General features: G+C 40.7%; 2 protein-coding genes across 16 annotated transcripts in view; one reads left to right on the top strand and one right to left on the bottom strand.

Moving 5' to 3' along the window:
• The window catches only part of LOC139109532 (uncharacterized), a 174,378-nt gene extending 157,656 nt beyond the window's left edge, over positions 1-16,722 (top strand). For 12 of the 15 annotated variants that reach the window (XM_070668643.1, XM_070668642.1, XM_070668645.1 and 9 more), the window contains one exon: positions 11,392-16,722. In XM_070668643.1, coding sequence (XP_070524744.1) covers positions 11,392-12,852 — 1,461 coding nt within the window. In that variant the 3' untranslated portion in view covers positions 12,853-16,722. Of the gene's footprint in view, positions 1-3,136; positions 3,190-9,896; positions 10,400-11,391 lie in introns of those variants that run through there. The other 3 variants (XM_070668655.1, XM_070668657.1, XM_070668656.1) reach the window with 3 other exon arrangements.
• Positions 16,723-17,052: 330 nt separating this feature from the next.
• Positions 17,053-18,948, bottom strand: Mrps22 (mitochondrial ribosomal protein S22). Its single transcript, XM_070668666.1, has 3 exons — positions 18,543-18,948; positions 17,770-18,242; positions 17,053-17,684 (listed from the first exon to the last, which is right to left on the bottom strand). The coding sequence occupies exons 1-3, from the start codon at positions 18,676-18,678 to the stop codon at positions 17,100-17,102; spliced, it is 1,194 nt and encodes a 397-aa protein (XP_070524767.1). The 5' UTR covers positions 18,679-18,948; the 3' UTR covers positions 17,053-17,099.
• Between the last annotated feature and the right edge of the window lie 787 nt (positions 18,949-19,735).

Below are 19,735 nucleotides of genomic sequence, written 5' to 3'. Positions count from 1 at the left end.
AATGTCATTGACACATTACCATAAATCGCTGCGATACGCGGGGTCATCAAAAAGTGAACATCACACGATATAACTATCTGTCTGACTGTGCCTGATTGTTAATTAAATTTTCGACGTACGTTATTTGTACGTGCGAAAATTATGTGAATAACGCCCGGAGCGCAATTCCATTAAAATGTCAGACGATCGTGAAATCTTAATATCCGTAAATTTTGTTAACATCAATAATAAAATTGTTATCACAAATAAAGTATAAATAATTGATTTTATCATTAAATTAATTTTATTTGGAAAATACATTTTTTTTAATTTGCAGCATCATTGAAGTTAAGAAGTTACATCGGTCGTTGATCGATTACGTTATTAAAAAAAAAAGGAACATATTAAAAATATATTTTTTGAAATAAACTAAGTATTAATTAGTAAAATAGTTATATTAAATTTACAATTGAAACTGTAGGATTAATTTAAAGCATTAATTTTATTTCTGGTTATAAAATTGTAAGTGGTACAATGACGGCATAGTCAGACAGACGAGCTATCAAATTGGCGGAGATATATTTATAACGAGAAGTTGGCACACGTGAACTACACAAAATTTACTAACGAGAAATTTATTAATTATTTTACAATGTGAATAGCCGTATTGTTAACACGTCTCGAAGTTTTACAATATTTACGTTCTCAATGCGCCGCATTGAATCGTAATTCTAAAATTAAATTCAAACTTTGAATTTAAGTAATCCCATTGAAAAGGTGCGTGCAGTATAAAAATTTGCCTGCTTGCAAATCGGATTGTATGATTTATCTATATAAATAGCATGGCAAGTAAAATAGAATTCGTGCGTTGCAAAATATTAGGTTTCGACATTACTTCCCAACATTGATAAACGCGGCAATAAAAAATTTAATAATCCTAACGATATATAATTTTGCAGCATGATTCAAGACTTTATTATTTTTTTTTTTTTTTAAATAATTTGGAAATTTTTTGCAGTGAGTTATTGTCAAATCGCGAAGACTTCCGCTGTCTTCGATCGTGCAATCAAAATCAAACCCCGCAGTTTCGTTTCCTCGGCTATCGCTCGCTTATTCCACGTCGTCGACAGTACGAAATCTGATGTAAACCTTTTACTTGTATGCGTATCTTGAAAAATCTGCCTCTTGCGTGACGTACATTTTAACATTGACAAGGAAATAACTCCCTCGTTCATTCGAGAGAAATACAATCCGACGACCGAGCGGCACCGAAGTAATTTAAAAAGATTTCATCAATTGCTGTCGTAATAATTAAACAAGCTAATTGTACTAACTTAAATGACACCAGCACGTCACAATTTGTTTCGGCGAACATATATTAATGTTAAAAGAACACCACCCGTCCCAAATCAGCTATCGAACAGCTCTATAGTCGTATATAAACGACTGATCCTGGGACTAAATTCTGACTTAGATGATAAGGCACTTAACATCCTGGAAATACCAATTATCTTCCAATATCAAATTAAATCACTGTTTCTCCCACGTTAGAATTAATCGTCGATTTACTTTTAATTGCATTTTTCTGTCGCGATCGAACCGCGAAAATCAGCCCGGACTGTCAGTCTTCAACTTTTACTAAATACGGTCTTATACGGAGTAAAAAAAAAAGAACAAAAAAAAAATTAACCGCATATACGAATACGATAATGACTCTTTTCTCTGTCTTTCTCTTTCTATCTATCTAACTCTTTCTCTTTTATTTTTTTCTCTCTTTTTCTCTACTTCTATCTTTTTTCGCGTATATCTTTACATATTTCCCTTCTCCGAAGATTCGTCTTTTTTCGAGCCAACAATTCAGCATCGCATCGAAAGTATTCAGCGGAAATAAAATGTGCAGTTCTCCTACAACTTCTCTCTCTCTCTCTTTCTCTCTCTCTCTCTTTCTCTGTCTGTCTCTCTCACTCGCTCACTCTTTCTTTTTTTTTATACTTTCTTTCCCTTTCTATTTTTAATTTATCTCTCTTTCTCTGTCTCTGTGATATGGACCTCTCCGTCCTTACCCACAAAACCAATTTTCAGTGTTTGCTCTGTGTCCCGATAGTATAGATATCTTTTATACATTTAGCGCATGGTGTGACAAAACATTCGTAACCGTCGATGCTTATCGTTCATGAGTATCAGAAGAATCGAATCGCTCGGATCGGCTGTCTCGAGCTTTTTTCCTTTCTCCCTTTCTTTCTCTATTTCTGCCTCTTTTTCTCTCTCTCTCTCTCTCTCTACCTCTCTTAATCTTTCTCTCTTTCTCTCTCTCTTTTTCATCGTCATTCACTCGTTTCGAGAGCGATTCGAAGATTGCTTGGCAATGCAACGTTCGCCTAAACGTCGCGTTGCTTTAATTACCTTCGAAATTATTGCCTCACTATCCCATAGAAGCGACTTCGCAGCCTCGCGTCTTGCGCTTTGCGTTTCGCCTCGCGATGCGAACGCGACACCGATGTAGAAATAGTAATATTCGAAAGGGAAATAATGATGAGAAATAACAACTGCAGTGCTTCTGTACGCGCAAAGCGCAAGATGAAGAGCCGTAAGATCGCCTCGATGGTATAGAGCGCATATCACCTTTTACGATCCTCTTCTTCGACGACGCCGATCACGATGTTTTGTCAGATCATTCATGAGTGTTAGTTGTGGTATAACGATGGAAAATCTGCGTCGCGACGAGTCTTCTTTCCCTCTCTCTTTTTTTATATCTTTTTTTTTCTTCTGCAAAAGTTGCGGGTGATTCGTCAAGACGGCTGTTCCGATCAGCGACGCCGATATTGTCGTTGCTGATAACGAGCCGAGATGTCTCGTTTCTGATGATAAGCGAAGCGGGAGAGAGGCTCCCGGTTTGCCAAAGCTCTCTCTTTCTCTCCGCATTTGTTTTTTGACAAAAAAAAAAAAATTAATAATTGAAAAGAAAAAGAAAAAAAATTTGCGAGCGACGCGGGTTATCGCAAGATATATTTCGTACACGAAAGTTCTGTGTACTAGAAGGATTAGAAAAGAAAAAGTAAGAAAAAAAATTTTTTTTATAGAATTAAAAGAAAAAGACAAATATAAGAAAGCAGATGTTACAGTCTAACAGATAGTGAAAATAATATTAATTTTTTAGTATGGCTGGAAGTGGAGTACTAACTTCAAGGAGGCCATACAGACCAGTCACGAGTAAATTTTTACTTATTCATACTTATAAATTATTATAATTATTATTACTATTATGAAAGATTACCGTTTTATTATTCTATTATTATTATTGCCATTCGTTATGATTATTATAATTATTATTATGTACTGTTTTTATATATATTATATATACACGCATATACATATATATCAAACACACGGAATATATTTATATTCATATTCTTTTTTATTCGGTATGTCTGCAGCACAATCGTCATACTGTCGATAACTGTTATCCTTTTCACGGCACTCCGGAGCATTCCGCCAGATCCTGCAATCCATTTTGTCATTCTGTTGGGATGTAAAGCGAAAGTTAAAAGCTTTTCTCTGTCTCGTAACTGTCCCTTAGTTTACGATTCGTGTACCATTTCAAGACCATTGTACAAAATTTCCCTAATTTGTGTCAAATAATTTGCAGATTTCACACATAATTTGCAGCGCACATACACACACGCACGCACACACATACACACAGGTACATGGAAAATTTATAAAACAATTGTCGTTATGAAGTATTGCCCCGCATATGTAAAAGATAAAGTAAATTGAAAGTGTTCTCATACGCGGGTAATTAAATAAATAAAATCTATATTGCGTATGTGTGTGTGTATATAAGTGTGTGCAGAGTTTTCAATTTTTTCGCTTGGGATAAAAATTGAGTATCTATCTAGCAGTTTAGCGGAATTCTTCGGAGTTAATCCAGCGAGTTTAATTCTCCTCGCCACACACGTGCTACAGTCATTTAACATTCTACTTCTCAAACACAGTCTTGATACATGCTTGTTCTGAGACGAATCCTTTGACTTTCTGACTCTCGATTTTTGTACGTTCGCGTTCTCTATCACATTGTGCTATATGGAGAAAAGTGTCAACAGCGACAGATGCTTTTCTTTTTCTAAAGACATTTTATTCTAAATATTAAAAAGCGTACAGGCGACCCACTGATTGGCATCGTGTTTGTATTAATCGTTTAAGAATCGCGAACCATGTTTCGTAACTTTAATTTTAAAAGAATCTAAAATGTGCAGTAGATATACGCAGCTTTGAAGAAAATTGCTCGAAAATTGTAGCAATATTCCTGCATTTTTGTAATTAATTAATTATTTTATAAAACAATAAATTTAGCAACTCAATATTATTTTTATATGCTTTATTAATAAGGCTTGATAAAATTTAATATTGAAAAGTTTACATCGCGTCATATCGTAGCGAACATTTTTCCAAACGTGCGTTTTAATGTTTCAAATAATTCTTTAAGTCATTCCAATTTTAAATATTAATTAAAAGTTTCTTCTTTCAACATCACGTTAACCACGTGTTTGCGGACAGATGCCTGATTTTTGTAACATTTTATATTTTTAAAAATTATTATTCGAATATATGAAAACGTGATACTTCAGGAATGTCACTTCTTTGTTTCTTTTTTTTTTATCTATCAAGCTCGCTTGTATCTACTGCAAATTTTTCATGGAGCACATTGAAAAGGAGAATCGCGACGTCCAAGGCGCAAGAAACGCCGCCGCGATTTCTCGCTGTTCTGAAATGATTTTGCACTCTACTTGATTTCCTATAGCTTTACACTTCTTTTCTGCTTGGAATCGTTCGAATATTCTGCTAGTGCCTGCGTTTCGATACAAATACAACAAGGGAAGAAAAGCCTTTGTCCTGCGAATCTCGTGGTACTTACAACTCGATGCGAAATTCCCGCGAGGAAATGTTTTTATGTGGCATATCGACTGTCCAAAATTCACTCATCAGCACACAAATACAAACACGTTCACACATATAGATTATATATATATTAGACATACATATTGGCTAGTATCACTTACAATTAACCAGTTCGAAAGACGAGCAAACTTTCATTAAGACTTTGCTGTGCTACGTGCTATACGTCTTTGATTTTAGCGCTCTCACTTCGCCTTTTTCGCAAGATATACCTATTTATTATATAATATGTATTTTTCCTCTTTGGTTTCTACCGAGCATTCGCGCGAGCACACCCTAGCTAGCTAGCTCTCACCGAAATATCCATGCCGATTCGACGCGAAAGAAGAAAGGAGAGCGCTTTTGCTCATCGAGTATCGGCAAACGTCGAGGATTGTCTGGCATCGTCAACGATATTAGATCGATCTATTCTGAATAGTTAACTAAAAAAAAAAAATTTTTTCCACAATTACAAAATGCTACAGCAAAACCAAAAAAAAAAAAATTCTAAAAATGATCTCAACAATTATCTGTTGAGATTAAACTGAAAAACGTAACTGTTGCATTCGGTTTTGTCGTTACAGCTAATAGGTTTCTTTTATAAAATCGTAAAAAGTTACGATGTATTTCGTCGTCACATGGCGGTGATTATCAAAGATTTTACATCGCCTCGATGCCGATTGAGAGTGACGATGTCAAACAGCTCGGCGATCACGACGTAGAAACGCGGCAGTAGTAGCGGGCCGACCTTTGCCAGACACATACACACTCGCTCCAATCCACTTCTTATAGTAAGGTCTCACCCTTCGCCCATCGTCACGACCCTCCTCTGTTCCCTTAATCGTCGTCTGTACTATCTTCGTACGTTTTTCAAGGTTTACATTGGGTTTCCCGTGCGTGACGTACCACGACGATGGCACGCACCCACCCGCGCGTGCAAGTGCATCTCACAGAGATCTCTCCCCTGTATTGCTGTGCTAGTCTTTTTTTCCACCGGCTCCTTCTTTTTCTCTTTCTCTCTGTCTCTATTTTTCACTCTTTCTCTTTCTCTATTTCTCTGCCTCTTTTTTTGATTTTTTTTTTTTTTAATTCTTCTCTGTCTCATCCCTCTATCACATTCGCCGGTCTTCATGGGACGACGAAGGGTCACTCGACGCGCGATGACGCGTCTGACCCTTGCATCGCGATTGCTGGTTGAAGTAAATCGGATTTCTTGCCGCTGTCACCAGCGTGTACATATGTATATATATATAAATATATTTTTTATACGACCCATTGGTATTAATTATCGCGATGGAGTCGTAATCGGTGTGCCGCCTCGTCACAGCACGCGCGCACGAAGCTCGAGAAGTTTTCACCTTCTCGCTGCAGCCCCGAGGAAATGTCTCGATATGTATGTACGTGCGCGCGAATATACACGCATTCAAGTGGAATAAAGTCGACAATTACGAGCGCAATCGTATAGGAATATTGTACGGAACAGAAATAATTTATATATTCATATCTGTAAATTAATGTAATTTTTACTTGATTTGCTCTAACGCTATTTTTATTGATCGCAGGATTGCATCGAGGAAAAATTTTAATTTTATTCCACTTACTGACATATACCATTATATCTCTTCTACCGTGCAATAGGCATTGATCGATGGGGTAATATTTTACATCTAAATGCATACGACACGGATTATTCCCGTGCAAAATAGCGAGGTGTATTCAAATTATTATTACAGTACATTTCGCCTTTTTTTTTTTATTAAATTTATTTGATTAAACTTATTACATTTGCTATTATATTGCTATTAATATATTAATACAATTTTCAAGCCTTTCATAATTCGGCTAAATAACGCTTACATGAATAAAACATACATAAAGTAATAAATTAAGTAACTAATCTTACTTATAATTCTAATTTTCTTTTTTTTTCTGTTTTTTTTTTTATTTCGTTGTGCTGCATTATCACTGTAAAGCTTATTTGGCCACATTTACACGCACTTACGTTTATAATCTATAAGTATCTTCGTGTTCACGCGCACGTGTGCAAAGATTGCGAACAGAAATCGAGATTCGTTAAATCTGTTTGATATTTCTAAGTGATCAGTTCCATGATTACTCGCGATACAATCAGATGTATTTTGTAAATTTCTTTTTTTTTTTAATTACTATTATAATATTGATTAAGAGAAGATAGATTTGATGAATCTCGATCAATCTTCGCAAATGCAATCGTAATCAGTTAAATACGCAATGACGAGGCTGTAGAGCACCCCGCCATCTCGAAATTGAAACAATTAACAATATTCTATGACTTAAAGATAAAAGGAGAAAAACGTTACATGTAAAAAAAAAATATATGTGTAATCTCAATAGCTTTAAGTCGTAGGGAATAATGTTAATCGTTTTAACTTTGAGATATCGGTATTGTACATCGCGAGAACTATTTGTCAATTGCAAATCGTGCACTTATTTGTACGGAGTGCCTATAAATTCGCGTATACAACATAACGTGGTAAAGTTTTTTTTTTTTCTTTTTTTTATTAAATCAGTATTTTAAAAAATGTTTCGCATATTAATCTTCTATTTGAAGAAGTAATTAATTTTATTTGAATCTCAATTGAGGTTCCGTAAAAATTCGTTTACCGTAAAAAAAAAATTGAATTAATCGAGAGAACCTTACTACGTCTACGAAACAGATGTGAATCTACGGACACTCCGTCTACACGCTGACGTGTAGGATCTTTAGAAATTTAATTAGTCCTCCCTCACTTGTAATTTGTACAATATTTGGGCTTCTTGTATGGTTCCTGATTTCTGGTACACTGTGTCGTACCCGTTTTAGTCGACGATTCGCCACCATGCAATCACCATTTTTTCGATTTCACCGATACCGATCGAACCATCGCGTCTCGCATCACGCTCGATATGCGTATTCCACCCTCGTGCAAGATTCATCATTCTTTCCATCACATTCTATCTGTCTTTTTCTCTCGTTCTGTCAATCTTTTTTCTCCTTTATTTTTTTTTTAATATGTATGTATGTACATACCCCATTCATCGGAGACACACTTTGAGAATCGAAATACATATATTATATATAATATATATATATTTATATTATGTAATATATATATATATGTACAATATATTTATATATTCTCCTTTTCTCTTCTCTCTTCCTCCCCTTCTCTGTCTGTTTCTGTCCATCTCATTTCTCTGTCTCTTTCTCTATATATCTCTGTCTATCTATATGAGTCTGAGTCCGTACTATATACTATATTGCCTTACTATAAGGATTGGACTGAAGGTTTTCTCTGTGTAATTTTTTGGCCGATATTTCCTTTTTTTTTATTTTTTGTTCCTTTCGATATTTATGTATAATATACCACCTTATTCTTTGATTTCTTTTGGATTTTGGTTTTACAACTAGTCGGAGTACTTAATTATTAGGCACGTTTCGTACGTACGTGTACGGCATGCGGCATGTATGTATGTGTACGTGTGTATGCTAGCGCACGTGTATGTATGCCTGTCGCGCGAGAAATACATACATGTGTGTAATTTTGCGTATACGCGCATGTAGTTTCGCATGGGAGAAGGCATCCTTGATTTCTCTTTCTCTCTTTCTCTTCGTTTCTTTTTTTTAATTTTTTTTTTCCCCGCGCCCTTAAAGTGCATGCTGTTGTGCATCCACTACGTGTGAAAGTCTTTTTCGTTGCTCCGAAACCCGGAAGGTCGGCGTTCATTTGTGCGGGCATCGACAATACTCGTGGTAATTTGTAAACCGGTGGACTCGGTAAGACAAAACGACTCTTTTTCTCTTTCAATGTAACTGCGATTTTTACATCTTTGCGCACCTCGATCATCGGCATGGGCACAAATTTCTCACACGATATGTCTCATTTTTATTTTTAAACAGGAGAAAGCCTATGCAAACGGAATACACGGGGTGACTATCCTTGGCGTACGTTTTGGCGACGACCCTTGTAGATAGAAGTAAATTTTTGTTGTAAAAAAAAAGAACAAAATTGTTAATGACTTTCTTAAATTTTATTTTGATGCAAAAGATTAATGTACAATTTTTAACAACGTCGCCAGTAATGCGCCAGTCACCAAAATGCTCTGTACGCTTTTTATTAACGTTTATATTATTACAAATCCATCCGATTGTCATCGAGATGTGACGACGACATCTTTCTGCATTTACGCACTGTTTCCTTTTTCCCGTCTCGCAGATTAACCGCGAGCTTTGCGGCAAATTATCTGAATCTATTGGTTCCGTGTGATTTTTTATTTGCTCACTTCTTTTTTTCGCTATTTCTCGATTCGGAGTCAGTTTCGAAGGTCGATGCCCGAGCGATGCGCCGCGCGTTCTTGACGGTTTCCTACGCGAGAGATTAAATGTCGATCGTATGGACGACGGGCGGAATATCGTACGGAATTTGATAAGAACTCAATGGGGAATGATCGCTCTATCGTGAAGTACATCCGACAACACGAGAGTTGCAATATCGCAGCCGCCACATTGAAAATTAATTACGACTTGACAATAGTAACATGTTCTTTATAACATAGTCGTATAATTTTATCGAATTCTAGACTTTCAATATATTAAAAAAAATTTTAAGAGAATAATAAATAATTAAATCATCGTACTTAACGCCGAAGCTCTCTTTCTGGATAATCTCGTGCTGTCGTATTTCACGACGTGAAACTTTTCCCGAACGCGAGGATCTTCAGGAGGGTGTTCTGGTCTTTTTGGACCATCCCTCGATGTGTTTTCACGGGCTTTCGGTCCGATTCACCTTCCCGTTTCGACTTTCCGCGCGTCCACGCGGATAAACGAGCAACATTTTCACGAGGAGCGACAGATCGCGTTCTATCTTTCTTTTTTTTTTTTCTTTTCTCACCTACACACGGTCCACGATGTGACCTCTGACCTCGAATTTTTGATTTTTGGTTTCTCTGTTTTTTTTTTTAAGTTGACTAATACCGGACAGCAATCGATGCCAAATGTAAAAGAGCCCCAAACGAGTACTGACTTGTAACACGCACAACGCACGCACAAAACGTATAACCGACCCGCAGGTAATTATCTAACGGAATTAATCATATTTACGTAATATGTCCTACGGATTGTGTGCCTCTTTTTCGTTCACTTATTGCGATTCACGACTCATCATTGCGCTCTCTCTTTCTCTATTTCTCTTTCTCTAACTTTCTGTCCGTCTTTCTGCTTCTTTCTATCGCCTTCAATCTCAATCTCTGTCACTTTTTCATCCATTTTTCTCTTGCGCATTTCTTCTCTGTCACTTTACTTTCGTCGCTCGCCATATTCTGCATTTCCACGATTTGCGCTCATTACGTCTCTTATCATTCATTGTTTCATAGTCTTTTATCACATCGTTATTACGCATGTACATTATTCGCACATTACACGCATGTCATAAAAAAGAAAAAAAAAAAAAGAAAAAAAAGTCGAAACTCGACTTCGCAATCTTCCGATCGTACGATCGTGGTGTGTCGAAGGGTATCTTCGTCCCCAAGTGGTCGCGCGGTTTAACATGAAACGCAGAGTCCGAATATGAATTCGAATACGTCTGATTATTCCAAGAGATTATTCCAAGATATTTCAAAGTCTTTGAAACGCAGGAATTATAATGTTAATAATAATAATTAACAGTTTCCTTGTCAGTGAATTATTAAAATGATAAATACGGCAATATGATGAACAATTAATTGTAAGGCATATCGGACCTTGCGTGATTCGAATACTATCATTCTATTATTTCTCTTTCTCGACTCATCTTTCCTCCAGTCTCATTATTCGGATCCTCGCATCGAGACGCCACTTTCTACGATCATCGCTCTCGTTGTCAGAAAAAGCATCCGCAGTGACGACATACTGTAAATGAGAATATGTATCACGAGACACGTTCAATCATCCGGTTGACTACTTCCGGTCTGCACCAAGCACGAAGAATCGAATTTAAAAATGTATTTTTTTTTTTTTCGTTTTCTGTACATACGATCACGTGTACATAATCGATGTGCGATTTTTCAAAGCTTTCACATATTATCGTTTTTCTCCACACCCTTACACGTCTATATGTGTCTGTGTATGTTCGTCGTGTCTACAAACGCGTAAGTATCTTCTATGTGTCGTTGTTACTTTCATATACGTTTACGTCAGAAAGTCGCGCGGCAAACATCTCGCGAAATACCGGAACGAGACGCGTCGCCAGACAATAGCGCGCGGGATGCTTCTTCTCAACGAGAGCGGGCTAAAACAAAGCACGATCACTCCCACGATGCCAAGGTGCGTCGCGCCAGCAGGCGGCAGACGGCAGGACGCCCGACGGTCCGCGTTCCTCAGGAGGGAACGCTGGCGCGACGCCGGGCCACCCTCTGGGTCGGCCGGCCGGCCGGCGCGATGTACTTGGCCCAAACGTTGATTCCACGTATCTGAACGAACAGGCAGCTACCGCTACCCCCGTGCCAGCGGAACGCACTGTCGTGGGTTCCTCAACGAGCGTCCTCGGGGGAGGGGGCCACCCTCACGAGTCATCCGCCGACCATCAGCAGCGTCCGGAGAACGCACTCGACGCTCTGCTAGACGAGCTGCAAACCTTCTCCCGGCCGAGCTCGCAGATGGGCCACGTGTCGAGCAGCCTGTCGGTCCATCCAGGCTCAAACGTTCTTCTGGCCGACATCGGCCGCGCATCCAGCCTTCGGGAGTCAACGAGCGTCGCGGCAACTACCAGCGGCAGCGGCGGACGCGCGCCCAACATCAGCGATATCGGCCGGAAGGGCAGCGTGGACTCTTCCAGCGGCATGCTGACCGCTCCACCGACCGTTAGCCTGATCGGTCTGCCGGGGATGACACCGGGAGGTACTCTACGTCGCCTGCATTCGTACCCTTCGAGCTCGGACACCGATACCTCGCCGCCCATCGCCAGGTTGCAGGCGCTGTCGCTGCAGGATCAACAGCAGCAAGGTCAGCCGGGGATGCCGGCGCTGCCGCAGAGCTTTTTACCCGGTCAGAAGCCGCCTGTGCCGGAACGGAACGCCGAGCTGTTGCAGATGGCGAGCGCCAGAAGGGTACCGCCGCCACCGCCGCCGCGCACTAGCTCCCGATCGCCCTTGGCGAGCCCTACCAGCCCGCAGCTACCGCCCAGAAATCATCCGTGCAATCTGCAAAGCGGCAACGCAACTTTGCGCCGACCTTCGCGCGGCAACGCCAACAATATCGCTGGCAAGGAGACCAAGCCGCCGATGGCCCTACCGCAGAACGTTCTGTCCACCGTGGATCAGGTCACTGGAACTTCATTGGCGCCGACCGCAGCAGGCATTCCCGGTCCGCACAATTCTTCGTCCTCGCAATCCTCCGCCGTGCTGTCGACCAGCAACTCCAGCTCCTGCGAGAGTGTCAACTCTCAGGAAGGCCTGCAGAGTAAACGCGGTCGGCAGGAACAGCTGGAGCAGCGGCATCAAGAGCTACTCAGGAAGCAGAAGGCCTTGCAGGAGCAATACGCCAGGTTGCAGCAGCTGCAGAGAAACGCGGCTGGTCTCACCACCGTGCCGCCGACACCGCCCGATTTGCTGAAGAAAACCGGTTCCGAGAGCAATCTCTTGGCGAAGATGGGCCTCGGCTTGAGCGCGGCAAGCTCCGGGTCTCTTACCAGCCTCAGTATCAAGCCTCAGCTTTCGCAAGAAGGCGTGAGCGAGAACGGCAGCCAAAGTAATCAGATAGTCAAAGTCGAAATTATCAACGGGCAGGCAATTCCGGCGACCGTCGCGATGATAGCTAACGATCAGGTTCCCGGTATCACGTCCACGGCAGTGGTACCGGGTATGGTGGCTACCGGCTCGGGTACTACAATCACCACCACGTCCACCACGACCACCAGCAAGGTCTACGAGACAGACATTCTGTGACCGAGAAGCCGCTCGCTAATCGGCTGCTCAACCGTCAAGGTCGCCACTGAAATCGCGCTAGCGAGTTAACACGGCGGCCGGCGGGATCGCGTGGTAGCTACCGCGTGATCCCTGGTCCTCGGACGACATTCCCCCAGGTGAATTATCCATCAGGTACGAAGTGAAAGGGGATGAAACGCGGACAGTCCAAGAACGAGCGGAGAGTTATACGACAAGGAATTGCTGAAGTTAAAATCGAAGCTGGCTGGGCGTACGTGAAAAAGAAAACGCGAAGAACAAGAACATCGGCAGAAAATGGAAAGGAAGACTGCTTCCGGTATCCTGAAGGACGAGGGCACCGCCGTACGCGGGCGTTTCTGACGTCTCTCGTACTACTCAAAGTAGAGTAAAGCGTAGGGATTCAGCGCGAGAGACGCGCGCAAATATACACACTTAATCGCTATGGTTAATATAGTGTTAATGATCGAAAGAAAGAAAAAAAAAAAAAAAAAAAAAAGATAAAAAAAACGGAAAATCGCGATTAGACCTCTCGACACGCGGACGCGCGACGAAATATCGAACGTCCGAGCTGAAGGAGAACAGGTAGCAACGCGACGCGAATCTCGCGTAGCGTATTCAAGGCGGGCGGACGAGCCACCCCCCCGGTTCTCGTGTCTTGCCCTCGGTCTCTCGATCTCTGCTCCCTCGGTTTTTCGCCTCGATCTCGTAAATGTGCCGAGTCGATCCTGGCTGGCACGCGTCCGTACCCCTTGCAACGTCTGTGTGCCAAATGCGAGAACGAAGGAGCAAGCACGGTACTCGCGTACTTTTTTTTTTTTTTTTCTAAGATAATTATACACCCGTAACTATCCGGCTATTCGTTCTTTCTTCATCGTAGTAGAGCGAGCGTAAGGTTCTACGTAGGCGATCATCGTATATAAATATTATACATATATACATACAAGCTACTTATGTACGCGCGGGCGAGCAGGAGATTTATATAAATATATACATGTAAGTGGAGCCAGATAGGATAGAGAGTTAAGTATATAATGCATAAAATTGTATATTTCATTAAATGAAATATACAACAGTCGTACACGTATTCGTATACACGCTCGCGTGCGTCGTTAATGCCGACGAAGCTGTAGGGCGATATTTCTTGCTAGACTGCGGCGAAGTGGCACGTGCAGAAACGCGTTTTGTTACACGATGACGACGGTTCTAATATGCGCATACGTGATTTCCATCGGGAGAAGTTTAAGACGATTGTTCCCGTGCGTGTGTAAAATTCACAAAATCGCATTTACACGAACGCGTAGCTACAAGCGACCGACGTGATCATCCTTATTAACGGTAAGGGATTTACGGGTGGCACTGCAAAGAAAAAAAAAAATACACGATTTATATTCGAGCAGCACGAAAGGACACAATAGTGGAAACCTGGGCACAACACGAGATGGTCGACGAAAGCTGCAGCAGAATGTAAACGCGACGAGCAAACTCTTAATCTATGCGCGACGTCGACGAGACGCGTTAGCAATAAGATCGTGCGTTGATTTATTCGGAGCCGTAAAAAGAAATAAAAGAAAAAAAAAAAATCAGGTGGCATAGAATATTCCTGTGCAACAATTAGCGCTAACTAATCTAGTATCGGTACGATTAGCTCGAATCCGGAATAACGTGACCGATAACGATCGAGAGACACGGCAAGATGCCCGAGCGAATGGTAGGCGAAGATTTTTTCTGCGGCCAAAGATGTGCGTTAGGAGGAATATTGCTCAATATTTGCCAACCCGAACGCAACAGCTCCGCTACATACGATACATCTCGCAGTCAACGCCGCGCCACGTGCATTCCGCGTCGGATTATTTGTATTACGGTCGCAATCATTAGCTAAATTATCATCTTGCGTCCCACCGTTACAGGATGATCTTCATCGCGCCTTCATCAGTCTCTTCTTCATTGTCGCGATTGCCGAAGGATTGAGCGTTTCGCGATCGAGGTGGCGGACCGGCTTAAGAAATATTGAAAATCAGTATCAACAGATTACGCGAAAGGCTTGCGCGTCACCTTAATCGTTTCTCGAGTGCGATCGCCGGTTCTCCACTACTTTATCGCAATTTATACCGCACGAGCTTGTCGTCGCGCTTGCCAAGCAACGCGAGCGTCCGAGCTTCCCTCCGGGATGTTAGAGCGAAGTGTCGGATTCTCCAAGTTCTGCTCACGTTGTTTGGACCACTGGCGCCCGACGCAGTCGCATACCTTGCTTCGAAAAGGGCCTAACAGTTGAAACTATTCGCATATATACGTATTTATTTATTTTTTACGCTTCTACCCCTTTCGTTAGCCCGGCCTGCGAATGCAGACCGGTTCGACGAGGCTTTCGTGTCAACCCTCGGATGCATTTACGGATTCCACCTCGGTGGACGAAAGCGCTAAGAGAACGCGCATTTTATTGGAACGTTTTTCTCGTATCTAACGAATCGTATATTTTAAGCGAACGGCACATTTGCCTATTATGTCCTGCGAAATTGCAAAATAAAATAAAACTCGCCAATAAAAAAGAAAATGGCAAAATTAACGATGAAAATCAATGTTCTATATTTGACTGTTTTCTAATTCATAGATTAAATATTTCTTTCGTTAAGTTAGCTAGTTGATAGTTAAGTAAGTAATTAGAGAATTATTGAAAGTTATTAGGATTATTAGGGATGGAATTACGTGCGTGCTACGACGCAAGATCGTGAATCGTAGGTTGCATCGATACAGTATACGTATTCGCGCCTTTTGCTAATATCGCGGAAGAAAAAGAAGCTGGAATGTCTCGCGATGTCGGATAGCTCGTTAATCTTATGATTTGTTAGCAATATTAGTGTGATAAGCGATGTAAATGTCCGTTGTTCCGATCGATTAATACTTATCTCGCGTGTCTTCGAAAGGGAGCGAGACTGCTTCGTCCCGAAGCAAAGAAAAAAAAAAAAAAAAAAAAAAAAGTAACGTCCGGGGGTTGAAATGCGCGGCGAAAAGGTATACCCTTATTTATTTTCCACTATCACACATACACAACAGATACATACACCGCAATCCGGAGCACGTCTTTATAGGGAAATAATAATTACCTACACAGTAAGAGTATACTAAGAATAAGGCGAATGATAATGATTGATAACGAACATAACGATTTGCGAATGCTTATCAAGTATTATAATGATAACGACGTTCCTCCAGCGGGGGGAAAGTTTGGAGGTAGGAGAAAAATGGATAATTAAAAAAAGGAAGTATCTCTTTTTGTTCTGCCTTTTTTTTTTCTCCTGAAAACGGTCGGGTTTTATACGGATGTTTTGCGTACTTACAGCGTATCACCACAATCATAACGTTGCATTTGTATGAAGCTACTTTGAACAGTAAGTTTTCTTCGTTCGTAGCGATATCGCCGGGTATCGACAAAGCTGTTATATTCGTTATCGAATACGTTTATCACCAGGTATCAATCGATCTCTTCGTTCTCATCTCCGACTCGATCCCTACCCCGGCTCGAAACGTAAAATAAAGCGTTTTGCGGAAGATATACGCGCTGTCCAAGGTCTATGCATGAGCTAAGCGCGCGGTCCGGTCAATTGATATAGATTTTTGCATTATTTTCCTCTCCTCTCTTCCGTTTTCTCTCCATAACGCGAATTAGCGAAAGGTCATTAGTGTAATGTTTTCTGACGATCCTGTACGCCAAATCGAATTGACTTGTTACATTTGTAAATGTTTGTAAGTACTACCGTACGTAATAAAATAATCGAGTAATAATCATCGAATTGCCCTGACGACCAACGTGTGTCTGTTATCCAGTCGATTAATTCAACCTTACGAACAACGAATAAAGCAAATCATGACATACTGCAGCAGTCTCACTCTTATTTTATGGGGTGTCCTATAAAAGAAGCACAGCGGACCACTATCAAAGAAGAAATCATCGCATTTCCTTGGTGGAGATCAAAAACTGCATACAATTAAATGCTCTTGTAATCCTCCGACATTTGTAAGCTAAGCATTATATGTATATTCTAACTTGCTTTTCTTTTTAATTTTTCAACAAGTTTTTCTTTCGAAACCAAACGTGTTATGTCGAAATATTTGATACAATTAAAATTTTTATTATTGATTACTCATTTTTGGCATCTAAAGTACATTAAACTATAATTCAAAGGATGAAAAAATAATTAAAAATTATATCTCAACAAGAAATAATATATTTATTGTTTTACATTTTTACTTTAACTCTTCGACGAAGTATCTTTACTTGTATTTGAAGAATCTTTATCCGTTTCTAAAGAAATACTTTTATCTGCTTCTAAAGAAGCATCTGTGCTTAAAGAAATATCTTTATCCGTTTCCGAAAAGGTACCGTACGCCCGTTTGACATTTTCATCTACGATTTGACGTTCACGTTGGAGTTCTCTGTACGATTGCAGAAGTTTCTGAAGTTTGTCTTTTTTCGGTGATTCAAGAAGTTTAATGTAATGTGTAACAAAATCCACATCGTCCATGTGCTCGCACGACTCAACCGTTGGCTCGGCTGTAGGATAAATCACATGATACAGACGTATCAGCAGTGCAGCATCTGAAATCCGGCTGGTCTCTATCATCTCGTGCAGCAGGTGGTCAATGTTATTCGTCCACACTAAGTGAAACACCATCGGTCCGAAGTGACGCGTAGATCTCAAGAAATCAAAATGTTTCTCGACGTTTATATGCTCGTATACTTCTCGGGTGACCGACTGATAATCTGGATCGTCCGGTTCGAATTGCACGCACGCACGATCCAGGATGTATTCGTACTTCTTGCGATTTAACAAATTCTGTAAAGAAAATTGCAACTTATTAACATTTACTTCGCACGAATATTACTTTTTTCAGCTGAACAAAATAGAAGCAATGTTTTACCTGTAAGTATTCGCCTTCAAACATTTTAGGTTTATTTATTTCTTTAATTGGTTTTGGAAAAAAGGTTTGTAGTAATCGATCTCGCTCTTTCCAAGTGGCATGCCTCAACGTGCCGTCCGGTTCTCTAATCACTATAAATCTTTCTTTATCTCTAACACCCTGTGAAATATCAGTGAATACATATTTAGCGGTATCGTAACCCTGCAGTGCAACATCTTTGTCTAACGTCAGAGATGAATCTACTCTCTGTTTTACAACTGGTGGCATTTGCAAATATCTCCTTGCTTTCCTCTGCGCCGCTTTCGTAGCCTCTTCGAGCTCTTCGTCTGTCATAAATTTATACTGCGGCGGTGTGAGTTTGTGTCCATCCTTGCGAGTCCGAAAAACTTTAGTATAATCCACTGTTGTTAATTGCGTCAGATATTTTTGAACTTTTTCGTCAAAAAAGAACGGCGCGGGATCTCTCTCTGACTCTGTGGAAATTATACAGAATACAATCAATAAATCTGTTCTAATTCATTCAAAAAAGTAACAAGGTTCAACACATTCTATGTTAATAATAAAAATAACATTAAAGAACTCACCAGCTGAGATTCAACATTAGAAAAATCGGAAATAAAAAAATATTCACATTATAAAAAAGCATTTCAACGCATAAAAAATAAAATAATTACAATTATATCAGAGTAAAATAAAATATATTATTTCTACTTAGCGGCATGAATATAACCTTAAAATTATATTCGGCACATAAATGCAGTAGTAAAAAATACCTGTTTCAACATTCGTCGAGGCGAATCCGCGGCAATTCGAGATGGCACGTGAATAGGAATAGCGCAAAAATTTACTCGTATGACGGGAAAGCATGATGTTTAACAAAAAAAAATTAATTTCTCTCACAGAGAGCATCAACCATTGAACAACACTGAAGGAATGCTGCCATCTGCTAAGAATACAGCTGTTTGTAGGGCGGTGTAGGCTGCAACACTTCCCCTCTTGCGCAATTGATGCGCATGTAGGCAGGAGAGTCTCCTAGCTTCTCCTCTTGCGCCTGAGTTATTATGTTGGTTTAATTGATAAAAAGAGGTACACGGAAGAAAGTCTTAATTATTTAAGACGCGATAGTAATTGAGACACCGGAGAATAATTTCTGTAACGGAGAGAAGTAAGGCTCCCTACATGAAGAGTGGGGATGAGCAAGCAGAGCGAACGGAGCGACTGAATAGTGGCGTGCTCTGTGCAAAGACGCATGAATCAATCGACACCGGGATCGCGCGCGGGAACGGTGTGTCGCGTTTCGTGTGCGTTTCATTTAAGCTTCGCGTGTTTCTTTCGCGTTGTGGACGTCGTTTACGCACGCAACGGGAGCTGGAATCTCTGTGCGAAGTGCTGAGGATGTTGCTCGACATACCACGTATCAACCGGGGCGTCTGCGAGTGAATATTTGCAGCAACGGAACATTCGGCCACTGGACAACAATTGCGGTAATGGCGACGCATCAATTTCGGTGAGTCGATTAATATATTTGTTCATTATACTTGGACGTTCGAATACGTATTCTCGGTTAAATTAATAGTTTTTAATTGCGTAAAAATATTGAAATTTACGACAATTTTGTTAAACGAACTTCGCGCGAGTTTAGTGTACGCTGAAAGGCAGATACGGCGACGACAGCTAGCGAACGTGACTTTTTAGCGTCGTGTGCGTCGAGTTTCATATGTTCCGCATGTATATACCGCGCCGGCCGGTTTGCCGATGACTGATTTCTCCTCGTTCTCTCATCCCTTGCCTCTGCCGCCTAGGATTACGTACTGCTAGCCGCTGTCGCCGCAGAAAACGTCTTATCTACCCTTCGTTGTACATTGCGTTGCACGCGGGAACGTGTCGAAAGTACTTAACGTTCATGAAATATCACACAAGAGGAAGGCACCTTTGTCAAAGGTTGACGAACGTAACAAGATTACAC

Source organism: Cardiocondyla obscurior, linkage group LG18 (assembly GCF_019399895.1).
Source record: "Cardiocondyla obscurior isolate alpha-2009 linkage group LG18, Cobs3.1, whole genome shotgun sequence".
Classification (NCBI taxonomy): domain Eukaryota; kingdom Metazoa; phylum Arthropoda; class Insecta; order Hymenoptera; family Formicidae; genus Cardiocondyla; species Cardiocondyla obscurior.
The sequence above is the reverse complement of the archived record's forward strand: the minus strand, read 5'-3'. Positions and strand labels throughout refer to the sequence as shown.